Source organism: Petromyzon marinus, chromosome 2, assembly GCF_048934315.1.
Source record: "Petromyzon marinus isolate PM22_M1 ecotype Great Lakes invasive population chromosome 2, UKy_Petmar_22M1.pri1.0, whole genome shotgun sequence".
NCBI classification, from domain to species: Eukaryota; Metazoa; Chordata; class Hyperoartia; order Petromyzontiformes; family Petromyzontidae; genus Petromyzon; species Petromyzon marinus.
The window spans coordinates 11,445,533-11,466,575 of NC_133668.1; the positions used below are offsets into that span (position 1 = coordinate 11,445,533).

The 21,043-nt window shown below is 43.1% G+C and overlaps 1 protein-coding gene across 3 annotated transcripts in view; it reads left to right on the forward strand.

Annotated features, from left to right (window-relative positions):
- The window catches only part of COL6A2 (collagen type VI alpha 2 chain), a 34,295-nt gene that overhangs the window by 11,312 nt on the left and 1,940 nt on the right, over positions 1-21,043 (forward strand). For all 3 annotated transcript variants that reach the window (XM_076069818.1, XM_032963562.2, XM_032963571.2), the window contains exons 3-30: positions 2,945-3,316; positions 3,580-3,842; positions 4,144-4,164; positions 8,848-8,919; positions 10,228-10,281; positions 10,466-10,510; positions 10,614-10,640; positions 10,865-10,891; positions 10,996-11,040; positions 11,331-11,384; positions 11,606-11,668; positions 11,810-11,872; positions 12,011-12,064; positions 14,631-14,666; positions 14,874-14,936; positions 15,070-15,132; positions 15,245-15,307; positions 15,652-15,714; positions 16,114-16,164; positions 16,313-16,348; positions 16,512-16,574; positions 17,116-17,178; positions 17,373-17,408; positions 17,543-17,588; positions 17,804-17,956; positions 19,314-19,516; positions 20,302-20,551; positions 20,951-20,989. In XM_076069818.1, the coding sequence (XP_075925933.1) occupies positions 2,945-3,316; positions 3,580-3,842; positions 4,144-4,164; positions 8,848-8,919; positions 10,228-10,281; positions 10,466-10,510; positions 10,614-10,640; positions 10,865-10,891; positions 10,996-11,040; positions 11,331-11,384; positions 11,606-11,668; positions 11,810-11,872; positions 12,011-12,064; positions 14,631-14,666; positions 14,874-14,936; positions 15,070-15,132; positions 15,245-15,307; positions 15,652-15,714; positions 16,114-16,164; positions 16,313-16,348; positions 16,512-16,574; positions 17,116-17,178; positions 17,373-17,408; positions 17,543-17,588; positions 17,804-17,956; positions 19,314-19,516; positions 20,302-20,551; positions 20,951-20,989 (2,388 nt within the window). The remainder of the gene's footprint in view (positions 1-2,944; positions 3,317-3,579; positions 3,843-4,143; positions 4,165-8,847; positions 8,920-10,227; positions 10,282-10,465; positions 10,511-10,613; positions 10,641-10,864; positions 10,892-10,995; positions 11,041-11,330; positions 11,385-11,605; positions 11,669-11,809; positions 11,873-12,010; positions 12,065-14,630; positions 14,667-14,873; positions 14,937-15,069; positions 15,133-15,244; positions 15,308-15,651; positions 15,715-16,113; positions 16,165-16,312; positions 16,349-16,511; positions 16,575-17,115; positions 17,179-17,372; positions 17,409-17,542; positions 17,589-17,803; positions 17,957-19,313; positions 19,517-20,301; positions 20,552-20,950; positions 20,990-21,043) is intronic.

Genomic DNA, 21,043 nt, shown 5'->3' on the forward strand with positions numbered 1-21,043 from the left:
AAACCAATAAGTTGTGAAATGTATTCAGCTCAAATTTTGATTTAAAGCTTTCGTGACTGCAGTAATTCATATTCTTAGTTTTTTCGGTAAAGTCACGTTGAAGAGAAACAACAAATAATATAATATATATAAAACAATAAAAATTCTCACGACGTTTCGACCATAACTCAAACGGTCATCTTCAGGTGTGTTGGTTTGCATAAATTTATTTTTAAACGGCGCATTTATTTATTTATAAAAAAAAACGTTAGCGTCACGCGCAGCGATTTGGCAGTTTGCCCAGGACTAGTCCATCTATATTTTGAAAAGAGGAGGGGGGAGACGAAATTTTTTATAATGTATGCTGTCTGAAAGCCACTGTAAGCGTGAACAATCAATTAAGAACTGAAATGGTTTATCAAATCTTTCCAATGATTGCTAAGATAGAATCCATCTTCTCGGTTGAAATTGTCTCTGTGCTTGTATATGTGGATAGCCTCATGAACGAATCTCTCATGGAAGCCAGATGGCTTACAAAGAACCTCTGTCTTGGAAAAGTCAATGGCATGTGAGCCTACTGAATTAGAACAATGATCTGCTACGGCCGAGGTGTTGGTCCTACCGTGTTTAAGGTCTGCTTTGTGTTCACGAATGCGGTCCGAGACATGGCGTTTGGTTTCTCCAATGTAACTACTACCACAGAGGCAACTCAGTTTGTAGACACCAGGGTATTGTATGTCCGGAATTACATCTTTTACAGACGGAACCAGATCACGAATTTTATGTAATGTGTTGAAACGGACCTGGATCTTGTGTTTATTCAAGATTTTGGAGATCTTTTTTGTGATCCCAGCAATGTAGGGTAAAGTGATGGTTTTGAAAGGCTCCTCAAGAGGGTTCTTCTTCATGGTTTGAGTGATAGCTTTGCGGATTGTATAGTCGGAGTAACCATTAGCCCTAAGAGCTTGGTGTATGTGCTTGAGTTCACTGCTTATGTGTTCCTGGTCGGATATGCATTGGGCTCTATGATACAGAGTCTTGATGAGAGAATTCTTCTGTGATGGATGGTGGTGGGAATCCGGTTTCAGATAAGCATCCGTATGGGTCACATGGCCGGCCTGCTCTAGACCAATTCTTCGACCACATCAATTCCATACACCCAGCCATCAGATTTACCATGGAAGTCGAAATAGATGGCAAGATACCTTTTTTGGATGTCCTAATTAAAAAGAGACCTGATGGTTCAATGAGCCACTCTGTCTACAGGAAAGCTACCCATACGGATGCTTATCTGAAACCGGATTCCCACCACCATCCATCACAGAAGAATTCTCTCATCAAGACTCTGTATCATAGAGCCCAATGCATATCCGACCAGGAACACATAAGCAGTGAACTCAAGCACGTACACCAAGCTCTTAGGGCTAATGGTTACTCCGACTATACAATCCGCAAAGCTATCACTCAAACCATGAAGAAGAACCCTCTTGAGGAGCCTTTCAAAACCATCACTTTACCCTACATTGCTGGGATCACAAAAAAGATCTCCAAAATCTTGAATAAACACAAGATCCAGGTCCGTTTCAACACATTACATAAAATCCGTGATCTGGTTCCGTCTGTAAAAGATGTGATTCCGGACATACAATACCCTGGTGTCTACAAACTAAGTTGCCTCTGTGGTAGTAGTTACATTGGAGAAACCAAACGCCATGTCTCGGACCGCATTCGTGAACACAAAGCAGACCTTAAACACGGTAGGACCAACACCTCGGCCGTAGCAGATCACTGTTCTAATTCAGTAGGCTCACATGCCATTGACTTTTCCAAGACAGAGGTTCTTTGTAAGCCATCTGGCTTCCATGAGAGATTCGTTCATGAGGCTATCCACATATACAAGCACAGAGACAATTTCAACCGAGAAGATGGATTCTATCTTAGCAATCATTGGAAAGATTTGATAAACCATTTCAGTTCTTAATTGATTGTTCACGCTTACAGTGGCTTTCAGAGAGCATACATTATAAAAAATTTCGTCTCCCCCCTCCTCTTTTCAAAATATAGATGGACTAGTCCTGGGCAAATTGCCAAATTGCTGCGCGTGACGCTAACGTTTTTTTATAAATAAATAAATGCGCCGTTTAAAAATAAATTTATGCAAACCAACACACCTGAAGATGACCGTTTGAGTTATGGTCGAAACGTCGTGAGAATTTTTATTGTTTTATATATATTATATTAATTGTTGTTTCTCTTCAACGTGACTTTACCGAAAAAACTAAGAATATGTATTCAGCTCATTGTGGCAGTTTGGGACCAGGAATGCCATCGTGGTTTTTGGGAAGTCATGTGATGGGTGCATGTAGTTTATTTTTTGGTTTAACTGATCATCAGAATGCAGCAGAATTCAGATAAAGCCACTCATACAATCAAGTTTCTTGTTTTGTTCTATGAATGAAACTGAATGAGTTAGTTAAATGTAAAAACCAGAAGTACTTTTCCAGGCCTCTGAAAATATAGTATGATTCACCACTGATTGTGCAGTGTGAAAAAAGTGTATGTTTCATACAAACACGTCAATGTTCTCACGCCAGTATTGGTAATCCATGAAGTCTAGGTGGTTTATAAGAAATGCGAGCTCCTCTTAACAACCTGATGATGCTGGATGTAATCTCCAGCACAAACGTCAAAACCAAATTAAATGTCGTTAAATTGCTCTCAAACAACAACATCGGTGCGACTGCTGAAGCAGGAATACATTTGGCACGTTTCATTCACGTGACACCTTGATTAATTGTCTGTGTCGATTGAAGGAGCGTTTACGACATGCACTTTTACACGACCTAATCTAAAATAAACCAATTATGAATCAGAAATATTTTAAAAATATATAGATATATAAAATCCCGTGCCTGTATGTGGAGCATTGTGTCACGTGCAACAATGTGCGGTGTGTTGCTTTCAGAGCCGCTTGTCTGCAACGTGAGCCTTTACCTGGCACTGGACACGTCTGAGAGCGTGGCACTGCAGTACCTGCCCTCAGGCAGCCTTGTTGATCATCTCAAGACATTTGGCGTGGAGCTGGTGAAGCGTCTTCCTGAAAGATCGTCTACCTTTGGCTATAAATTCGCTTGGCAGCTGGGCGGTTTGCACTTCTCTGATATAGTGCTGGAGTTTAGTCCCATCACGGCAAACAAAAATGTCTTCCAGAAGAATATCAATGCAATCAATTACATTGGTCAGGGCACCTTCACAGACTGCGCCATCAAAAACATGACCGAGAAGATTATGCTCTCTCAGCCGAGGGCACAGTCAAACTTTGCTGTGTTCATCACAGGTGAGTGGAAAAGCAAATTGTTACTATTATTTTAAATAACTTTAAACTTGAGTTTAAATAAGATTGGTTTTAATTATAGAGACACCTTTTTTGCATTGGAAACCACCAGTGTCAACCAATACATTATTCTTCCCTTTGGGCCTTATACCTTTAGAGTTGCAGTGTCCTTCATCCACAATGATGTAAAATTCACCTATGCAAAAAGGAAAAACATCGTCTTCATAAGACTCACTGCACTTAACCCTGCCATGCATTTCTTACAGATGGTCATGTCACGGGACAGCCCTGCGGAGGGATATCAGAGGCGGCTGAGCAAGCGAAAGAGAAGGGAATCTCAATCTTCTCTGTGGCATCAAGTGTCAAACTTTACAAATACAATATGAATATACTGGCCAGCACCCCTCTGAGTGCCTTCCGTAATGAATACTTTGCCTCCAGAGACCAGGACCTGGACACAGACTCCAAAGATCTGCATGACACGTTTATTCTTCGAGACAAGACCATCAACCTCATCATAGAAAACATGGTCTGAAAACAGTCTGAACAGCCACAATGCATATAGCAATAAATCCCACTACACAGTAAATGTAAGAACAGAAACACTTTGAATATTAGCAACTGGAAAAGAGAGACCGTCTGGTGCATCCTTATACAAATCCAGCTTTGTGCTGTGCATCACATCTTTGACATATTTCAAAGCGTAAGAAATACAATAAATGGATGTACAATATGGAGTAAATTTTGCTACAACCATAGGAAATGTATTTTATGTGCTCATGGATGATGCCGAACTTGCTTTTATTAACTTTGCTCATTTGTGTCTGTAGATTAAAAGAGCTGAAGATACGGTAATACATTTTAAGTTATTCATCCATACATACACTGGTATATAAGCCAAGTGGGAGCCCAACCAAATACCTCATTCATTGATCTCTTTTGCAAATCATTCTGCTGCCTTTTGGTGTATTTGATGCGAATTTGGAAAAAATTCCAGGATTTGAAATTTACAAAGTCTTGTACTCCTGGTCGGGTCTCCCTTGGCGAACCGGTCTGGGGGGAGGTTCCAGACAAATAACGGTCCAAACAAAAGTCCCTTATGAATGGTTTTGAAATATAAAGATCAGAGAACCTTGCCCAGACAAGGTATACCAGGACATCCCCCTGAAGCCAGGTCTGGGGGTGGGGTTTGCCGGCAAGCACCTGGTGGCTACGTGGTGCCTTCTTGTGGGCCCACCATCCGCAGAACAAAGAGTGAGGGGCGGGTGCAATGCCAGTATGGCAGGGAGAGGGATGGTCTTGGATGCACTGGACCTTGGCAATGAACACCCAGCTATTGGGAAGTGGAATGCCACGTCACTGGGAGGGAAGGAGCCGGAGCTGGTGGAGGAGGTGGAAAGGTATCAATTAGACATAGTTGGCCTCACCTCTAACACACAGCATTGGCACTGGAACCAAACTTCTCGATCGGGGATGGTCTCTCCCCTATTTTGGAGTAACCCCTGGTGAGAGGCCTCGGGCAGGTGTGGGGATACTCACAAGCCCCCATCTGGGTGCTGTTTAGTTGGAGTTTGTCCCAGTAGATGAGATGGTCGCCTCAATGAGACTTCGGATCTCAAAATGGAAAACTCTGACTGTTGTCTGTGCTTATGCACCAAACAACAGTTCAGAGTGTTCTGCCTTCTTGGAGACGGTGGGTGCAGTGCTCGATAGAGTGCCGCCTGCCGACTCCATAGTCTTACTGGGCAACTTCAATGCTCATGTGGGAAACGATGGAGAAACCTATAGAGGTGTGATTGGGAGGAATGGCCCCCCTGATCGGCGCTAGTCACAAAATGTTAATAACAAACACGATATTCGAACACAAGGATGCTCAAGTGTACCTTGGGCCGAAGGTCAATCATTGACTTTATAGTTGTATCATTGGAACTAAGGCCGTATGGTCTGTACCCTCAGGTGAAGAGAGGGGCAGAGCTGTCAACTGATCACCACCTGGTGGTCAGTTGGATCCGACGTTTTGGACACCGACCAGATAATAATTAAAATTTATAATGCGAGTTTCATCTTAGGATCCCAATGCTCAATGCATGGAAAGCAGAAAACAAAAACACAACCAGGGCAACTGACTAAATTAAAGAGGGAAAGCCAGTTTAAATAGATGGGTTTTTTTAAGCAGAAATATATCTATCGACTCTGATTTCCTGATTTCAAATGGTAAAGCGTTCCATCACTTGGGTGCCACGGTAACAAAAGCCCGATCACCAAAAGCGCGCAACCTAGACCTGGGAGTGGTGAGCAGTTGAAGGTCAGAAGATCTTAAGGACCTTGATGGAATATATAAATGTATTAGTTCCTGCAAGTAATGTGGGTTTTAGCCCTTTTAAAGCCTTATAGGTTAATAGCAGTATCTTAAAATACACTCGGAATTTGACCGATAGCCAATGAAGGGATAAGAGGACTGGTGTAATGTCCTCATGGAATAGTGTACGTGTAAGCACTCTAGCAGCTGAATTCTGAACAAGTTGGAGTCTACCCAGTGCTTTGCTCGGTATCCCAACCAGTAAAGTGTTGCAGTAGTCAGCAGATGACAGGAAGTGATGGATTCTTGCAATATTTATTAGGTGGAAAAATGATATTTTAACCACCTTAGATATATGTGCCTCAAAGGATAATGACTGGTCAAATTGAACACCAATATTTCTGAACTCCCATATGGGACTGACATCGTGACCATTAATCAACAAACGAGACGAACCAATGTTAGAAAGATGTAGAGGGGAGCCAATGAGTATGGCTTCAGTGTTGTCGCCATTTAGTAGCAAAACTTTTGACGCAACCATTAATTCACAACTGTTAGTGATGCAGATAGATGTTGTTGCATAGTTTGGTCCTCACTTTCTATAAATTTGAGTATTATCTGCATAACAACGATAGGATAAGCCAAAATGCTGGAGCAGAATACACAATGGTGCCATGTAGATGCTAAAAAGTAATGGGCCAAGCACAGATCCCTGCCGAACACCACAGAGAAACGGTCTAATTGGTCACTTGAAGCCATAGCTGTGGAAGGCCCAAACAAATAGTGTGGGTTTTCTGGGAACGTCTGGTGAAAGACCCAGCGCAGAAAAATTTCAACTTCCACCTCCGGGAAAACTTCTACACTCCAGGGGAGGTCATGGACATTGAGTCCGAGTGGACGATGTTCAGGACCTAGATTGTCGATGCAGCTGCGAAAAACTGTGGCCTGAAGGCAGTTGGTGCCTGTCATGGTGACAACCCTAGGACCCGCTGGTGGACATCAGTGGTGTGGGAAGCTGTCAGGTTGAAGAAGGAGGCTTTTTGAGCTATGCTCAGATAAAATGGTCTCCCGACTCAATTGAGGGTGGCAGCAGTAACAGTCACTGAAGCCAAAGCCCAGGCATGGGAGGAGTTTGGAGAAGCCATGGAGAGGACTACCGGGCAGCCTTAAAGAAGTTCTGGCAAACCATCCAGGATGTGGCCCAGGCCGTTCTCAGTCAAGGTGGCATACATTGAACTCAACTGAGGAGATAGTCGAGAGGTGGAAGGAACAATTTGAGGAGTTCCTCAACCCGGTGGACATGCCCTCGTCTCAGGAGACAGCCCTGGAAACAGCTGTGTGTGTTGGATCCATCGCATCTGCTGAAATCGCTGCGGAGGTTGAGGGCCTTCGTAGTGGCAAAGCTGCTGGAGTGGACAAGTTGTTAAAAGCGCTGGGCAGTGTAGGAGTGTTGTGGTTAACATGCCTCTTCAATTTTGCATGGAAGGCAGGTACAGTAACTCTGGATTGGCAAACTGAGGTCGTGGTCCTCATTTTTAAGAAAGGAAACAAGAGGGTGTGCTCCAACTACAGAGGGATCACACTCCTCAGCATCCCAGGTAAAGCCTATGCCGAAGTGCTGGAGAGAAGGCTGTGCCCGCTGGTCAAGCCTCAGATTCAGGAGGAACAATGCGGATTCCATCAGGATTGTGGAACAATGGACCAGCTATTTTCCCTCTCACAGTTACTTGAGGGGTTATGGGAGTATGGTTCTCCTGTTTACCTCTGCTTTGTAGACTTGGAGAAGGCATATGACCGTGTTCCCCGGAATGTCTTGTGGGAGGTGCTGCAGGAGTATGATGTACCGGTGACGGTCTTGTGTACTATCCGGTCCCTCTATTTCCGTATTCTTGGTATTAAATTAATCATTCACTGTGGGTGTTGGACTCCGCCAAGGGTGCATGTTTTCTCCACTCCTGTTTGTGATTTTCATGGACAGGATATCAAGGCACAGCTGAAGTATGGAGAGTATCCAGTATGGGGGCATAGAGGTGGCGTCGCTGCCTTTTGCAGATGACGTTATCCTCTTTGCCTTGTCAGTCTGCGATCTCCAGTGTGCACTTGAATGGTTTAATGCTGAGTCTAAAGCGGCAGGGATGAGGATCAGCACCTCCAAATTTAAGGTCATGGTTGACTCCCGGGAGACGGAGGAGTGTGCTCTCTAGATGAGGGGGGAACAGCTGCCCTTCGTGGAGGAGTTTAAGTACATTGGGGTCTCTTTCATGAATGATGGTAAGTGAGAGGGGGAGATCGCTAGGCGGATCGGTGCAGCATCCGCAGTGATGTGGGTGCTGTACCGTTCCATGGTCGTAAAGCGGAAGCTGAGTTCTCGAACAAAGTTCTTGATTTACAGGTCGATCTACATTCCCACCCACACTTATGGTCATGAGCTTTGCGTAATGACCAAAAGGATGAGATCGCGGGTACAAGGGGCCGAAATGAGGTTTCTCCGCAGGGTTGCCAGGCTCACTCTCTATGATCGGGTGAGGAGCTCGGTAATCCGGTAGAGCCTCAGAGTAGGATCCCCCTGGAACTCTCCCGGGCACATGCCATTGGGAGAAGACTCCGGGGAAGGCCCAGGACATGTTGGTGGGATTATGTTGCTCGGCTGGCCTGGGGATGCCTGGGAATTCCCCAGGAGGAGCTAAAGTCCATTGCCAGGGAAAGGGGGGTCCGGACCACCCTACTCAACATCCTGCCACCGCGATCCTCACCAGGACAAGCAGATTCAGAAACGAAAAAATTAATGCAGCTGATTCCACGTAAAAATCCACTAATTGCATCACTTCCCATGCCATAATTGCAGAAGAGCCAAAAGTGGGTGGGGTTGAGGTGCAATTAGGGAAAAGTGCCCAGAAAATATTTTGAAATGCCACTGGTAGAAATGTGGTAGTAAACGCCTTAAACGCAAACTCTTAAGCCAATATATGTCTCTTCATACTGACAGAAAATAAGAACCAGTCGCATCATAGAGGTAATAATCAAGGGCAGAGTGTTTTTTTAATTGAGAATATAGCACAAAGCCAAATGGGCACAACAGGAAACTTCCTATTTATGATTTTAATGTAAGCTGATCCAAACATCACGTAGTAAAAATACTACGTAGAAAGGAGCAGCAGCAACTTTTAATTATATGCGGGTATGTGTGCATGCTTTGTTTTGGAACAAGACTAATGTGAAACTTTTCTCTTCTCAGTGCAGAGGAACTACACCGAAATGCTTGGAGATGCCAGGGCCAGGTGGGCCAAAAGGGTTCAAAGGAAGAAAGGTGAGGCCACATTGTATCTGCAAATATTTTCGTTGAAGCTTAATAAAGCTTATGTTGTTTACCCAGATGAGAATTCAAGAGACTAGGATAGCCTCATTTGCTAGCGTGACATTGGGCACTCGATAATTTCTATGTATATTCCCAATTGAGTCATTTGCGTTAATCAAAATGTCTGCAAAAATACATCTGAAAGCACTGCATTACGAAGGTAGTTCCTCGGGGCTCTGTGCTTGGCCCTATCATTTTCTAAACATCTCTACTTTGCACTCTGACATTAACGTATTTGCTGATGACACAGCCCTGATAACCTCCGGAATTTCTATGGAGCAATTACTGGACTTTTACAATCTTCAAGTCAACGTCCTAAAACTGGTCCTCAACGCTATAAAGCCCAAAGTTGTATTATTCTCTGGCTGTCCAAAACCTATCTTGCCACCTATTCACATTGTGGATCTGGACTTTTTATTGAGCAGATGAGCAATTCTAAATATTTAGGCACTATCCTTGACTCAAATATGTCTTTCAAGACCAACTTGGCCAAAAATATTTTTTAAATAAATAAATGCTGGATTCCACCTCGACTCTGCCTAAATACTGCACAGTAAAACCACCATCCTGCCCGTGTGACACCATCTACTGCCTAGCTTTTGAATCTAGCCTAAAAAATCTTGTTATATTATACCACTTCACTCTCTGGTTTTCCCTCACACCCCAATAGAACCCCCACCCATAGTGTCAGAAGTGCCTTATTATTCCTATAAAAAATACATTTGTTAAAGCTTAGGTAAAACATTTCTTTAAGTTGCTGCTCCATGTCTCTGGAATACCCTTGCTGCTCATCTTCATCTGGGTTCCTCCCTTTACTCCCCCTCTTTATATCTCCATTCGACCAAAATACAGAGCTTACTTTTCATGGCACCTTTTGCTATCACATTATGTTGTCTGCATCTACATCAGCCATACGAAAGAAGAAGAAGATTTATGACCATCAAATACATTGTTTGTTGAAAATTATTGCGGAAGGACCCTGTAATAATTCTCGGCAATATTTATTTTTGTCTTTAGTTTTTATTGCTGCTCTGCTAACCTAGACATAGATCTCACTTGTAATATAGCCAGGAAACATTTAACAAATCAAATTAACTCAAACACTGTGAAGTAGACATTGCGGATTATGTTACGGTTAATACACCCAGAGTGATATTGTGGGCACGCCAGCTTCGGCCATGCCACCCCCCTGCAATAGTTACGTTGTACTGCTCTGTTCCTTGAAACACTGATGTGAGCATGGCTTCCTTTTTCTGGCAGGGTGAGAAAGGAAACCGCGGGGACTCTGGAAATCCAGGAGATGATGGCGCAATGGTAGGGCACACATTTCACATGCACAGCTTCGGCAGTGTTCACACACGTTCACCTGGTGCGTGCATGCGTGTGTGTCAGTTCCACACATGTGTGCATGCGAATGAGTAACTGTGTGCGACGCATGTCTCATATGTGTGTTGTTGCTTGTATGATGCTAATTATATGTGTTTGCATTCACATCTAGGGAGATCCAGGTATAGAAGGACCTTTGGGTTTCCCAGGACCCAAGGTAAGTCTCGGCGCACTATCACACAAAATGCAATTCACGTTACATGTTGCTTCAATAACGAGTGTTTTCACTTTTATTAATCAATTATTTCATTTTTGTGCAGGGTATGGCTGGATTAAAAGGAGAGAAGGTGATGTATGATGTTTTGTTCATAGTAAATGCATACACAGTGCATTAATGCAAAATACATGCTGTTACATTTTATATGTCCATAATGTTTTTTGCATTTGTCTCACAAATTTATACATATGGTCATGCACATTACTAAAGACTGCATGATGTAAAGCAGTACTGTAAATATCGATAGTCGTTCACATTGTTTGCTAATGTTTCACTGTGGTGTATCTTTTCCAGGGAGAATATGGGGAATCTGGAAAGAAAGTAAGCATGTTTCTTTGAAAAAACGCACACATGTCAAGTTTGGTATTTTTCAATGAACACTACAAACGACCATGTGTTGCGATCCGTGTGACGTCTTTGTTTAGGGAGAATCCGGACTGCCTGGTCGCAATGGGCTTGATGGAGCAAAGGTAACACACACGCCCCTTCCCACTGTCACGTTTTCTTATCGCATCTCCATAAATCAACTTAATTCAGTGCCATTGCGTGGGATTCTTTGGTTGTACTGGGTTGTACATGTGTTCGACGTTATTTACAACAAGAAAACATAATTAAGCTACGAGTTCATTTAGCTTTTAAAATTAGTTTTATATCAACTTTAATTTCAATATAATGATATGGTTCAAATATAACACGTTTTTATTTGAGGTTTTGCGAGAAGTCAAATGTGGTGACTGTGTGTGGCGATGTTCCCTTCTAGGGGAAAACTGGACGGATTGGCAGCCCTGGCTGTAAGGGTGACAATGGTGACTTGGTGAGACTTACTCAAAATCCCATACATCGGTCGAAAAAATATAATCGCATTTTTTGTAGTCTTACTTTTTGTGCATATACTTTGCAAAGCTCTGCATAAGAGGTGTAGAAAGAAGTCTAAGTAATAATTTGAAGATGGACATACAATTGCATGTTGCAGTGACACTTTGATGGTTGGCCGTACTGTGGTGACGCTTCACCAATGTGCCTCTTGACATGCAGGGCCCGAAGGGTGGGTTGGGAAATGCGGGAATCAGAGGCACTCCAGGCGATGAGGGTGACAAGGTGAGGCTGACTACAGCACAGCGTTCACACTTTCTATCAATCCCAATCTCATAAATCTACATGGATTGTGGTGGCATTAATGGATCATGGGATTTGTGGTTCGAATGACCACTATGCCTGGTCTATTTCTTTTGTGAACAGGGAGACCCAGGGCGGCAGGGAAGCAGTGGACCCAGGGGCCTGAATGGCACAGAAGGAGAAAAAGTAAGCTTATGTCTTGTTCCGTCTCCTTTTAAATATCATCTCAGCTAAGCAGTGTCTTGCCGGTTTGGTCTGGTGCCATCTCTGCTCACGGAGGTTTGTGTGTGTGTGTGACGCACGGATGAATCTGTGTTCTTCCAGGGAGTTCCGGGATATCCAGGAAACCCAGGCAGGCCTGGCGCCAGAGGGGTGAAGGTGAAAATCTCAATTCATGCCATTCACTTGTAAAATAATCTTGTTTTGTTTAAAACTTAATTCCACATACTGCCAACATATAATGCGTCATAATGAAAAATGATTAAAATGTCCTTTAAACTTGGAATGCAGATAACCTTTAAGACATGCAAATAAACAACCAGTTTAATGTTTGCAGCGGTCTCTTCACGTCCCCAATTTCTTATTTTAAAACATCCAACTACTTCCTCCAGGCTCTTGATATCTTCCCTCCCGTGCGTCCTTAATTAACTTCTCTCATTGAGCTCTTGTCTCTCATATGCCAAATTGAACTCGTTTCTCTTATTTTGATTGTAAAATTATCCCGAAAACATCTTCGTTCGTCCTTTTTTTCTATCCCCAACTGATAATTTGCTTTCCTCTATAAATCCATAACATAAAATGTTCCAGTCTACCTACATCCTTTGCTTCTGCTGTCCATGATTTCAATGGCATACGTTGTTTCACTCCACACACAGATTTTTTTTTTACAATTTAGTTTTTACGTTCATATCAAGAGCTCTTTTTAAATGCTTATTTTTCCATCGCTCTTCTTGTCTTAATTTATTTGAAGCATATGCCATCTGATTTGATCATTTTGCCTTGGTACCAGAATTGTTAACCAAGATGTCTATCCTATCTCCTCTTACATTTCCTGATACTTTTATCAGCTTTGCATTTCCCATGTCTGATCTTCACACCAAATCTTATTGCCGTTTTGTTCAAGCTCTCTACTAAATTAAATAGTGTTCTTTACTTGACAGTTAATCGTTGCCATTCACAGATCAGGCTGACTTAAACATTCCTTTATACAGATATTGTAACGTTCATTCACTTTTTTCCCCATGCTTCTTGCTCTGTCGCTTCTCAGTCTTCATTGGCAGCCTTGGCTGGCTACTCGTCAAGAAATCCCACCTCCAGTCCACCGGCTACTCTGTCCACTGCTATTCTGTGTACTGCTACTCTGTCCACCGCTACTCTGTCCACCGCTACTCTGTCTACCGCTACTCTGTCCACCGCTACTGTGTCCACCGCTATTCTGTGTACTGCTACTCTGTCCACCGCTACTCTGTCCACCGCTATTCTGTGTACTGCTACTCTGTCCACCGCTACTCTGTCCACCGCTACTCTGTCCACCGCTACTCTGTCCACCGCTATTCTGTGTACTGCTACTCTGTCCACCGCTACTCTGTCCACCGCTATTCTGTGTACTGCTACTCTGTCCACAGCTACTCTGTCCGCCAGATACTCTGTCCATCAGCTCCTTTGTCCATGCAACTCTGTTCACCAACTACTTTGTCCAGCAGCTACTCTGTCCACTAGAGCTACTATGTCCACCACTATCTGACTCACATATCAACCCTTGGTCTCCCCAGTCTGCTCCAGTTCACTCAATATTTCTGTAAGCTCTGACCATCTTTACTCGAATGCCTTTTCAAAATCAACAAAGTATATAAAACACCTCTTGTTTTCTAGGCTCCTTTTGCAAACTGTTCTCACCATTCTAGATTTAAAGCTTTCGTGACTGCTAGGATCCATACTCTTTGGTTCTATTGGGTAAAGTCACGTGACTCTACCCAATAGAACCAAAGAGTATGTTCTCACCATTCCAATCGCTGCTTGTATTCCGCACACTTTCCTGAGAGCATCATTTTTTTATGTATTCTCCCATCTTTTCTTGCATTCTAATGTACAATACCTTTAGTATTATTTTGATATATATGGAATCAAACTTGATTGCCTTGTGGTCTTTAAACTTTGTTGAACACCCCTGGATTGTGCGAGGTGAGACGGGGGTATTGAGTGAGTTTTGGGGCGATGGTTTTAAAGTGATATTCTCTGGAGGAAAAGCAAAGTAAGAGAGGTGGCACAGTCATCTCGGATACAGAATGGGGAAATCTGTTTCCAAAGCGTGAGCGATCAACAAAAGATTGATGGTTGAAGACCAGCATGGACCCAAGGGATGTTGTCATCATCCAAGTGTATGCGTCAGCTTCAGAACTGAGTGATGAGGAATTTAAACAAGTTTGTGACAGCGATGAAAAATGTGAAGAGGTTTGTGATAGAATGAAACAACTGGTAGAAAGAGTAAAGGCAAATACTCTATCGTGATATTGGGAGATTGGTTTGTAGTTATAGGAGATAGGATGGAAGAGAAGTAGGCAAGTATGTACTGGGAAGAAGCGATGAACGAGGAGAGACTTGCGGAAGTTTGTAAGCAGAAGAAACATAGTCACTCCAAACTCTTGGTTCCAACATGAGAAGAGGCGCAGGTGTGCATGGAAAAGACCAGGTGACACGAATCAAGTGTCAAATTGGCCATGTCTTTGTTGACGCATTGCATATTAAGCCGCTGGTGCAATGCACTTTTAAATCTAGATTTTAAACGAATTCACTTAGAACTACTTTTTTGTATTAAGTTTGTTGCCCTTCCCCCACACCTCCAATTAGCACGGTTGGCTACGTACAAAGTTCAACATTTAGTACATACATAACCCATTACTGAAGTTGTGCGTGTGTGATCGTATGATGCATGTGTGTGGTGCAGGGGAAGCCCGGGGCAAAAGGGTCCGCTGGCGACAAGGTTAGCGTGCTTCCCTTTTCATATTCATAATATTGTAATCAGCATTAACATTTTACAATAGGTAATGCTAATGTCAAGCACATTTACATTATTTGATTACTGAATCAGACACTAGCTTCAACATTCATAAGTTAATTGGAAACACGACTTGCTAAAATTACTTGCTTAACGTGTTGGATTTCGACACGTGTTAAATTGTGAATGCAGGGATACAGAGGAGACCTTGGCACATTTGGACCACCAGGCCCAGATGGGGGCAAAGGAGAGAAGGTGAGGACAGATCGTTGTCACGTCTGATCATTTACGACGCCTATTCTTGCCCGTTGCATTAACTCTGTGGTTGAGAGAAAGGAACGAATACTTTTTACGGCAAACACCTTGTTGACCTGTTGGTGTGTGACAGGGAGATGCTGGCCCGGATGGTTCGAGGGGTCTCCCTGGCGAGAGAGGCAATTCAGGAGAGATTGTGAGTTCATCGTCTGTGAAGTGTAACATTTTTACTTGTGGCACCCGGATCACACAGAAAACCCAAGTGCTCTGCGCGGTGCGATAAGGGATGTCTGTGTTTTGTGTCACAGGGAGACCCTGGCTTCCCAGGAGTGAGGGGTCCCACAGGCGGGAATGGGACGAAAGGCGAAACAGTGAGCGAGTTACTCCAAGACACAAGCACATTTATATAGTATCGCCCAACATATACCTCAAAAGCAGTGCAAACCGGTACTTTGATCTCACATTTCCTGTCACCGATCTTAATGTGCAGCTGTGTTTGTTGTGTGTGAGGTAAAGAAGCATCAGCAGGAAGCATTGTTTCAGAAACAAGTGTTTTCTATATCATGAAGTTGGGCGGGGAGGGGGGTTACCATACTTCACCACGCCGGTTAGTGAAGGATGGTGAAGGGGAAATGAGCCGTTTGATTGTCGGTGGGGGAGGGGGGGGGGTGCAGGAGGTGCACGCCGCTCACTCCATGTCGTTTTTGTGGCGCAGGGCAGTGGTGGCGACCCCGGTGAGCCCGGCCTACGTGGAGGTGTTGGTCCTGAGGGCGTGAAGGCATGAACTGGCGAACACCAAGCTCGCACCGGCTCTCACGCTCGCACTACCCACACGCTGACCCTCACACTGCACACAAGCTCCAGCTCTCCCTCTCACACTGCACGCAAGCTTCAGTTCTCACACTGCACACGAGCTCCACTGTGGACCACCAGACTCAATGCACAGGCACAATGTATTGTCGGTTGCTGTTCAAATGCCGCACAAAAGAAGAATATTCCGAGCATTGAACAACTAAAACAAGCCACTTTGTCCATTCACATTTAAAAGCTCTTCATGGTCAACAAAAACTCATTGACAGGAAGTTTTGCAATTATCAGCCTTAGTCCTGGCGCATTGCAAAAAATAATAGTCAAAGTGAGCATAACGTTTTGTTATTGTGTGTTTCCTTTATAACAGGGAGACCCTGGGAGGGATGGTATCGGCTTCCCTGGCCCAAGGGGCGAGTCTGTAAGTACATGGGAGCTTACAACATTCACACACTCGTCGTAATACTCTATTGTGTTATAAGAAGATCTCAATGACGTAAATATTGTGATATCAAACGACAGACTGCGTATATACCAAGATGCGTCTTGTTTTGTTCCAATCTGCTCAGGGTACTCCAGGTGATTCTGGAACAAAAGGACTTCCGGTACGATGATTTTTATTCTATACAAGCGCAGTGACAGCAGCGCACTTTTTACGAGCGGAATGTTGAAGACAATTTTGTGCACAACACATCTGAGACTGATGGTTGAGTGTTTTAGTGCCATTCCCAATGAAGGTACTCGCTCTGTGCTGCTCACCAAACACAGGGCGCAAGAGGGTTTAGTGGACCGAAGGGGCCACCTGGGATGAAGGGGATTCCGGGAGAGAAGGTAAGAAATGTGATGCTGTTAAACATTTTCTGCAAACATAATACTGTGATGCACAGTGGAATTTAACCTATCATCACTGGGGTTATCAAAATTATTTCCACTTCGTGTAACATCACTAGTGGTTGCCCTTTGAACAAACTGGGCCACGTCATAAGCGTGTGGAACTTTCACCCCTGGCTCGATGCTCCCGCACCTCCAATTGGCGCGGTTGGCTATGTATAGTGCGAAAGAAATTCAACATACATACGTACATCTGCCAATGGAGATGAATGCTGTTCTGCTCCTCATTTGAATATGTGGCACTGTCACTCAATGCAAACCCACGAAAGTTGGAGTGAATCTTTATAAATGGATGCCTGGAAGATCTAGGTATGGAATATTGTGGCCTGACAACAGCATTTAAAGTTTATTCTACAAAAAACCTATTCCGTAATGCATTTTGTCTTTTAAAAAGATCAGGTTTAAGGTTTAGTTGGCAAGAATATTGTCATCTGTAAGTTGGATACTGTTATTTTATCAATGTTTTACTTGTATTTATCAGGGAGATCCAGGTCCATCAGGGGAGACTGGCGATCGAGGTCTTCGTGGACCCAAAGGACCTGTTGTGAGGGACACCTCCATAACACTGTACTGCAGCATGCACTGTCAATGATAATAGAACCAACTGGCATGCTCATGTTTATGAATTACATCGTGGCTGGTAAGCCTGATTGTAATACCTCTCGAATGAGATGTATCCATAAAAAATGTAACTATTAAATATTGCTTGGTTAATATTCTATTGTTATCTCTGTGCAGGGCTTACCAGGCATGCCAGGATCACCAGGCACTACGGTGAGTCACTGACCTTTCACGGTACATCATTCATACCTGCATTTCGATTGCATGTGGTGTAATGTGGAGCTTGAAAGTAATATTTTAAAAGCAGCGATGTCTTGGTCTTCCTTCACGCTCGCATGTCTGTCCAGGAGTGTGACGTGATGACCATGATTCGGGAGACGTGTGGATGCTGTGGTAAGGAACAGTGCTACTTAAATAAATAAATCGCATGTCTCTGGGACTTCCAAGTTTGAATATTGTAATTGTGGGAAACTATTTAGTCACCGAGTTCATTGGTATTTTTGTTTGGCTGGGGCACAATACGTAAATGCATAAGACAGTCGCTACATATGTATGTATGTTGATCTTCTTTTGCACCGTACATAGCCATCATGCTTATTGTCTTGCAGACTGTGAGAAGACCTGCGGACCGGTCGATCTGATATTTGTGCTGGACAGCTCAGAGAGCATAGGGCAATCCAACTTCACCCTTGAGAAGAACTTTGTCATTAACACTGTGAGCCGCCTGGGAAATTTAGCCAAAAATGCCACCGACCCTTCAGGTAACAGCCGTACATCACCAGAGTCCAGCCGATCTTTATAAATAATACGTGGTATTATTTTGAGAACATGCTGTTTGTTAAGTGTTTAAGTCATGGGTAAAGTGATATCTGAAAGTACCAGTTCAAGTGATTTGTATGTCATTTTCATCTAAACAACATTCTAGTATTTCAGCAATGGGACTGACTTAGCAGATTTATCTCTACATAAACATGAAATATGTTTGTAAAATAAGATATGATGGATTGAGTTCGCAACCGAAGTGAAATGTAAAACCACTCATGCAGGAAAACAGTCGCAGACCATTATTTGTAATGACTAAGAGGGGTCAGATAACACATGCCACACATCCATTGGACAGCCAGATGGATTTACTGATTTGATTGCAATAACTGCACTGGTTACCAATCCTTCACATAATATGATAATCAATATAAAAAAATGTAAAGCTATATTTAATGTGGACATAATGATTACATGTCTGCTCTGACTAATTCACTTAATTCGCTCAATATAAGCCTCATCTGGGAGAATTTGTGGAACATGTGACAGATTATTTTCTGTCTTACATGGGACTCAAATTCAAGTACTGCTCAGGCACCCAGCTGCACTATTCTAGTCTTCCAAAAATGTCTCCAAGAATGTTTAACAGATGAGCAAGTCATGCAAAGAAAAGCATGCACGCTCCTTCATGGGGCTTTAAAATTCCAGCAATATCATAGCTGCTCAGGAGCCTGTGGATGTCGTAACAATACAAGACAGCGCGGCACTGCTGGTTTTCATTTTGCTGATATAAATATTCACGCGGTAAGCCACATTGTTTAACTGTCATTTTTGGCCAGGTCGCTTCTGAAAAATGAGTGAATACTTCAGTGGGCTTTGCCTGATAAGATGGGGATGGCTTAGATTAATTTGAATGTTTTTGGGTGATTTGTTCACCTTTCTTGTACTTTTGGCTTTCTGTCGTGTTTTTGTATTATTTGTTGTTATGTTTTTGGTTCTTTCGGTAAAGTCACGTAGAAGGGAAATAGTAAATACAAATATTTGTAGAAGGGAAATAATAAAATAATACAGATATTTGCTTTATTTTATTATTTTCCTTCTACGTGACTTTACCGAAAGAACCAAGAATATGAATCCCTGCAGTCACAAAAGCTTTAAATCGAAAATTCTTTGTTGTTGTAACGTTCTTGCCTGCCCCTACTGGACATCTGTGAAAAAAAAATGTATAGCTCATCGCATTCATCCAGTATAAATACATATTCTAATTCTGTTTCACTGCTTGCTGTGAAATTTCCCGTTCGCCTCGAGTGGGCCGCGGTCTAACGTGAGCGGTGGCACCGTGACGTTGTCGCGCAGGCATCCGCGTGGGCATCGTGCAGTACAGTCACGACGGCACATTCCAGGCCATCAGCATGTCTGACCCTGACATCAACTCCCTGTCCTCGTTTAAAACGGCTGTGAAGAACCTTAAGTGGATTGCTGGTGGCACATGGACCCCCTCGGCCCTCAAGTTTGCTTACGATAAGCTGGTGCACAATGGGAAAAGAGCTAACGTCAAGGTGCGTGACCATCTGCTGCTTTGCAGAATGTGTCCTTATCTAAGGGATGCTGCTATGGTGTACTGGTTATCACATCAGAATTGAAATTCAGAGGAGCAGAGAAACTGTTATATTCGTTTGACTAATCCATACAAATATTCAGATGCAATAGACTACGTGACATGTCATTGCTGAGCAATAACACTTTTATTTAGCCAACATTTCATGACTAAAACATGAACAATTTTTTAATGTTATTACTTTGTGTACGTGATATAAAAATTGTTAACAAATTAATGTCCTTCAAAAAGTTAAAAAAGTGGTGGTTCATGAATTCTGTATTGTAGGACTCAACAACATTTTGCTTGCTTCATGAGGTCGGTGACATGGCTCAACAGTGGTGCATTCGCCGCTTGTTTTAGAGGATTGTAGTTTAAACGCTGAAAGCCAACCTGAATAATCTTGCAGGTATATTAAACGTAAAAATGCATCTGCTTCAAAGTGGGTGTTAAAGATTCCATATCGTCATTTGTAAAGAGAAGGCCATTATGTATGACGCTATCTTGGGCAAAATTGGCCAAATTCGAAATAGCAATCGTTATTCCATACTGGCAGTCTAGTGCCCACTTACAGGCTGCCACTGAGTTACCTTGTGCCACACAGAGACAAGCTGTTATTGGGGGGTCCCCTCGGCTAAATTCTGTGCTCCAAAACTTTTCTTACATGAAGAGCACAATATAAATGCAAACAATATTTTATTAAATATCCTCAGTCTTCCTTGATGTTTTTCTTACGTTGGTGCACAGGTGTTCGCGATCGTGATTACCGACGGGCGGTACGACCCCCGTGACGATGAGAATAGGCTCACGTCACTGTGCGGTGCTGGTGTGAGCGTCAACGTGCTGGGCATTGGAGACATGTTCCAGGAGAAAGCCAACACAGAGAGTCTCTTGTCCATTGCCTGCGACAACCCGAGCCATGTCAAGAACATCTCCCTGTTTACTGATCTTTTAGCAGAGGAATTCCTTTCAGAAACAGAGCACCTCATCTGTCCTGGTGATGCATTCCATCCCATCTGTACAAATACACAATATTCGTCACCATAGTGAACATTATTTAATCGCATGCTTTTGATTATGATGACCTCTTGTGTCTGACGTAAAGAATGAACATAGAGTTTATACTAGTTCAAATACTGGTTGGGAGTTGACTCAGCCTATAATCATACCTCTGGGGTGGATAACAAAGTTAATACTTTGTGAGGATGTCAACAGTCGTTGTCCTATGGGTAGACCTGCCCCTTCCATAAGAATGTGGAATTACCATCACTGGCTCAAGGCTGTAAACGGGAGATAAGCACCGCCTCAGTTTTTACGAACAGGAAATCACTTTGACTTGACTTTGAAGTAATCTTTAAATACTCAGTGAGAAACATGCATGTTTTTGTTGTTGCAGATCCTCAATTTGTGTGCCCCAAGCTTCAATGTGGTCCAGGTGGGTCTGAGAAATCTGTAATGCTTTTGTAATGTGCAAATAAGTGTAAAGAAA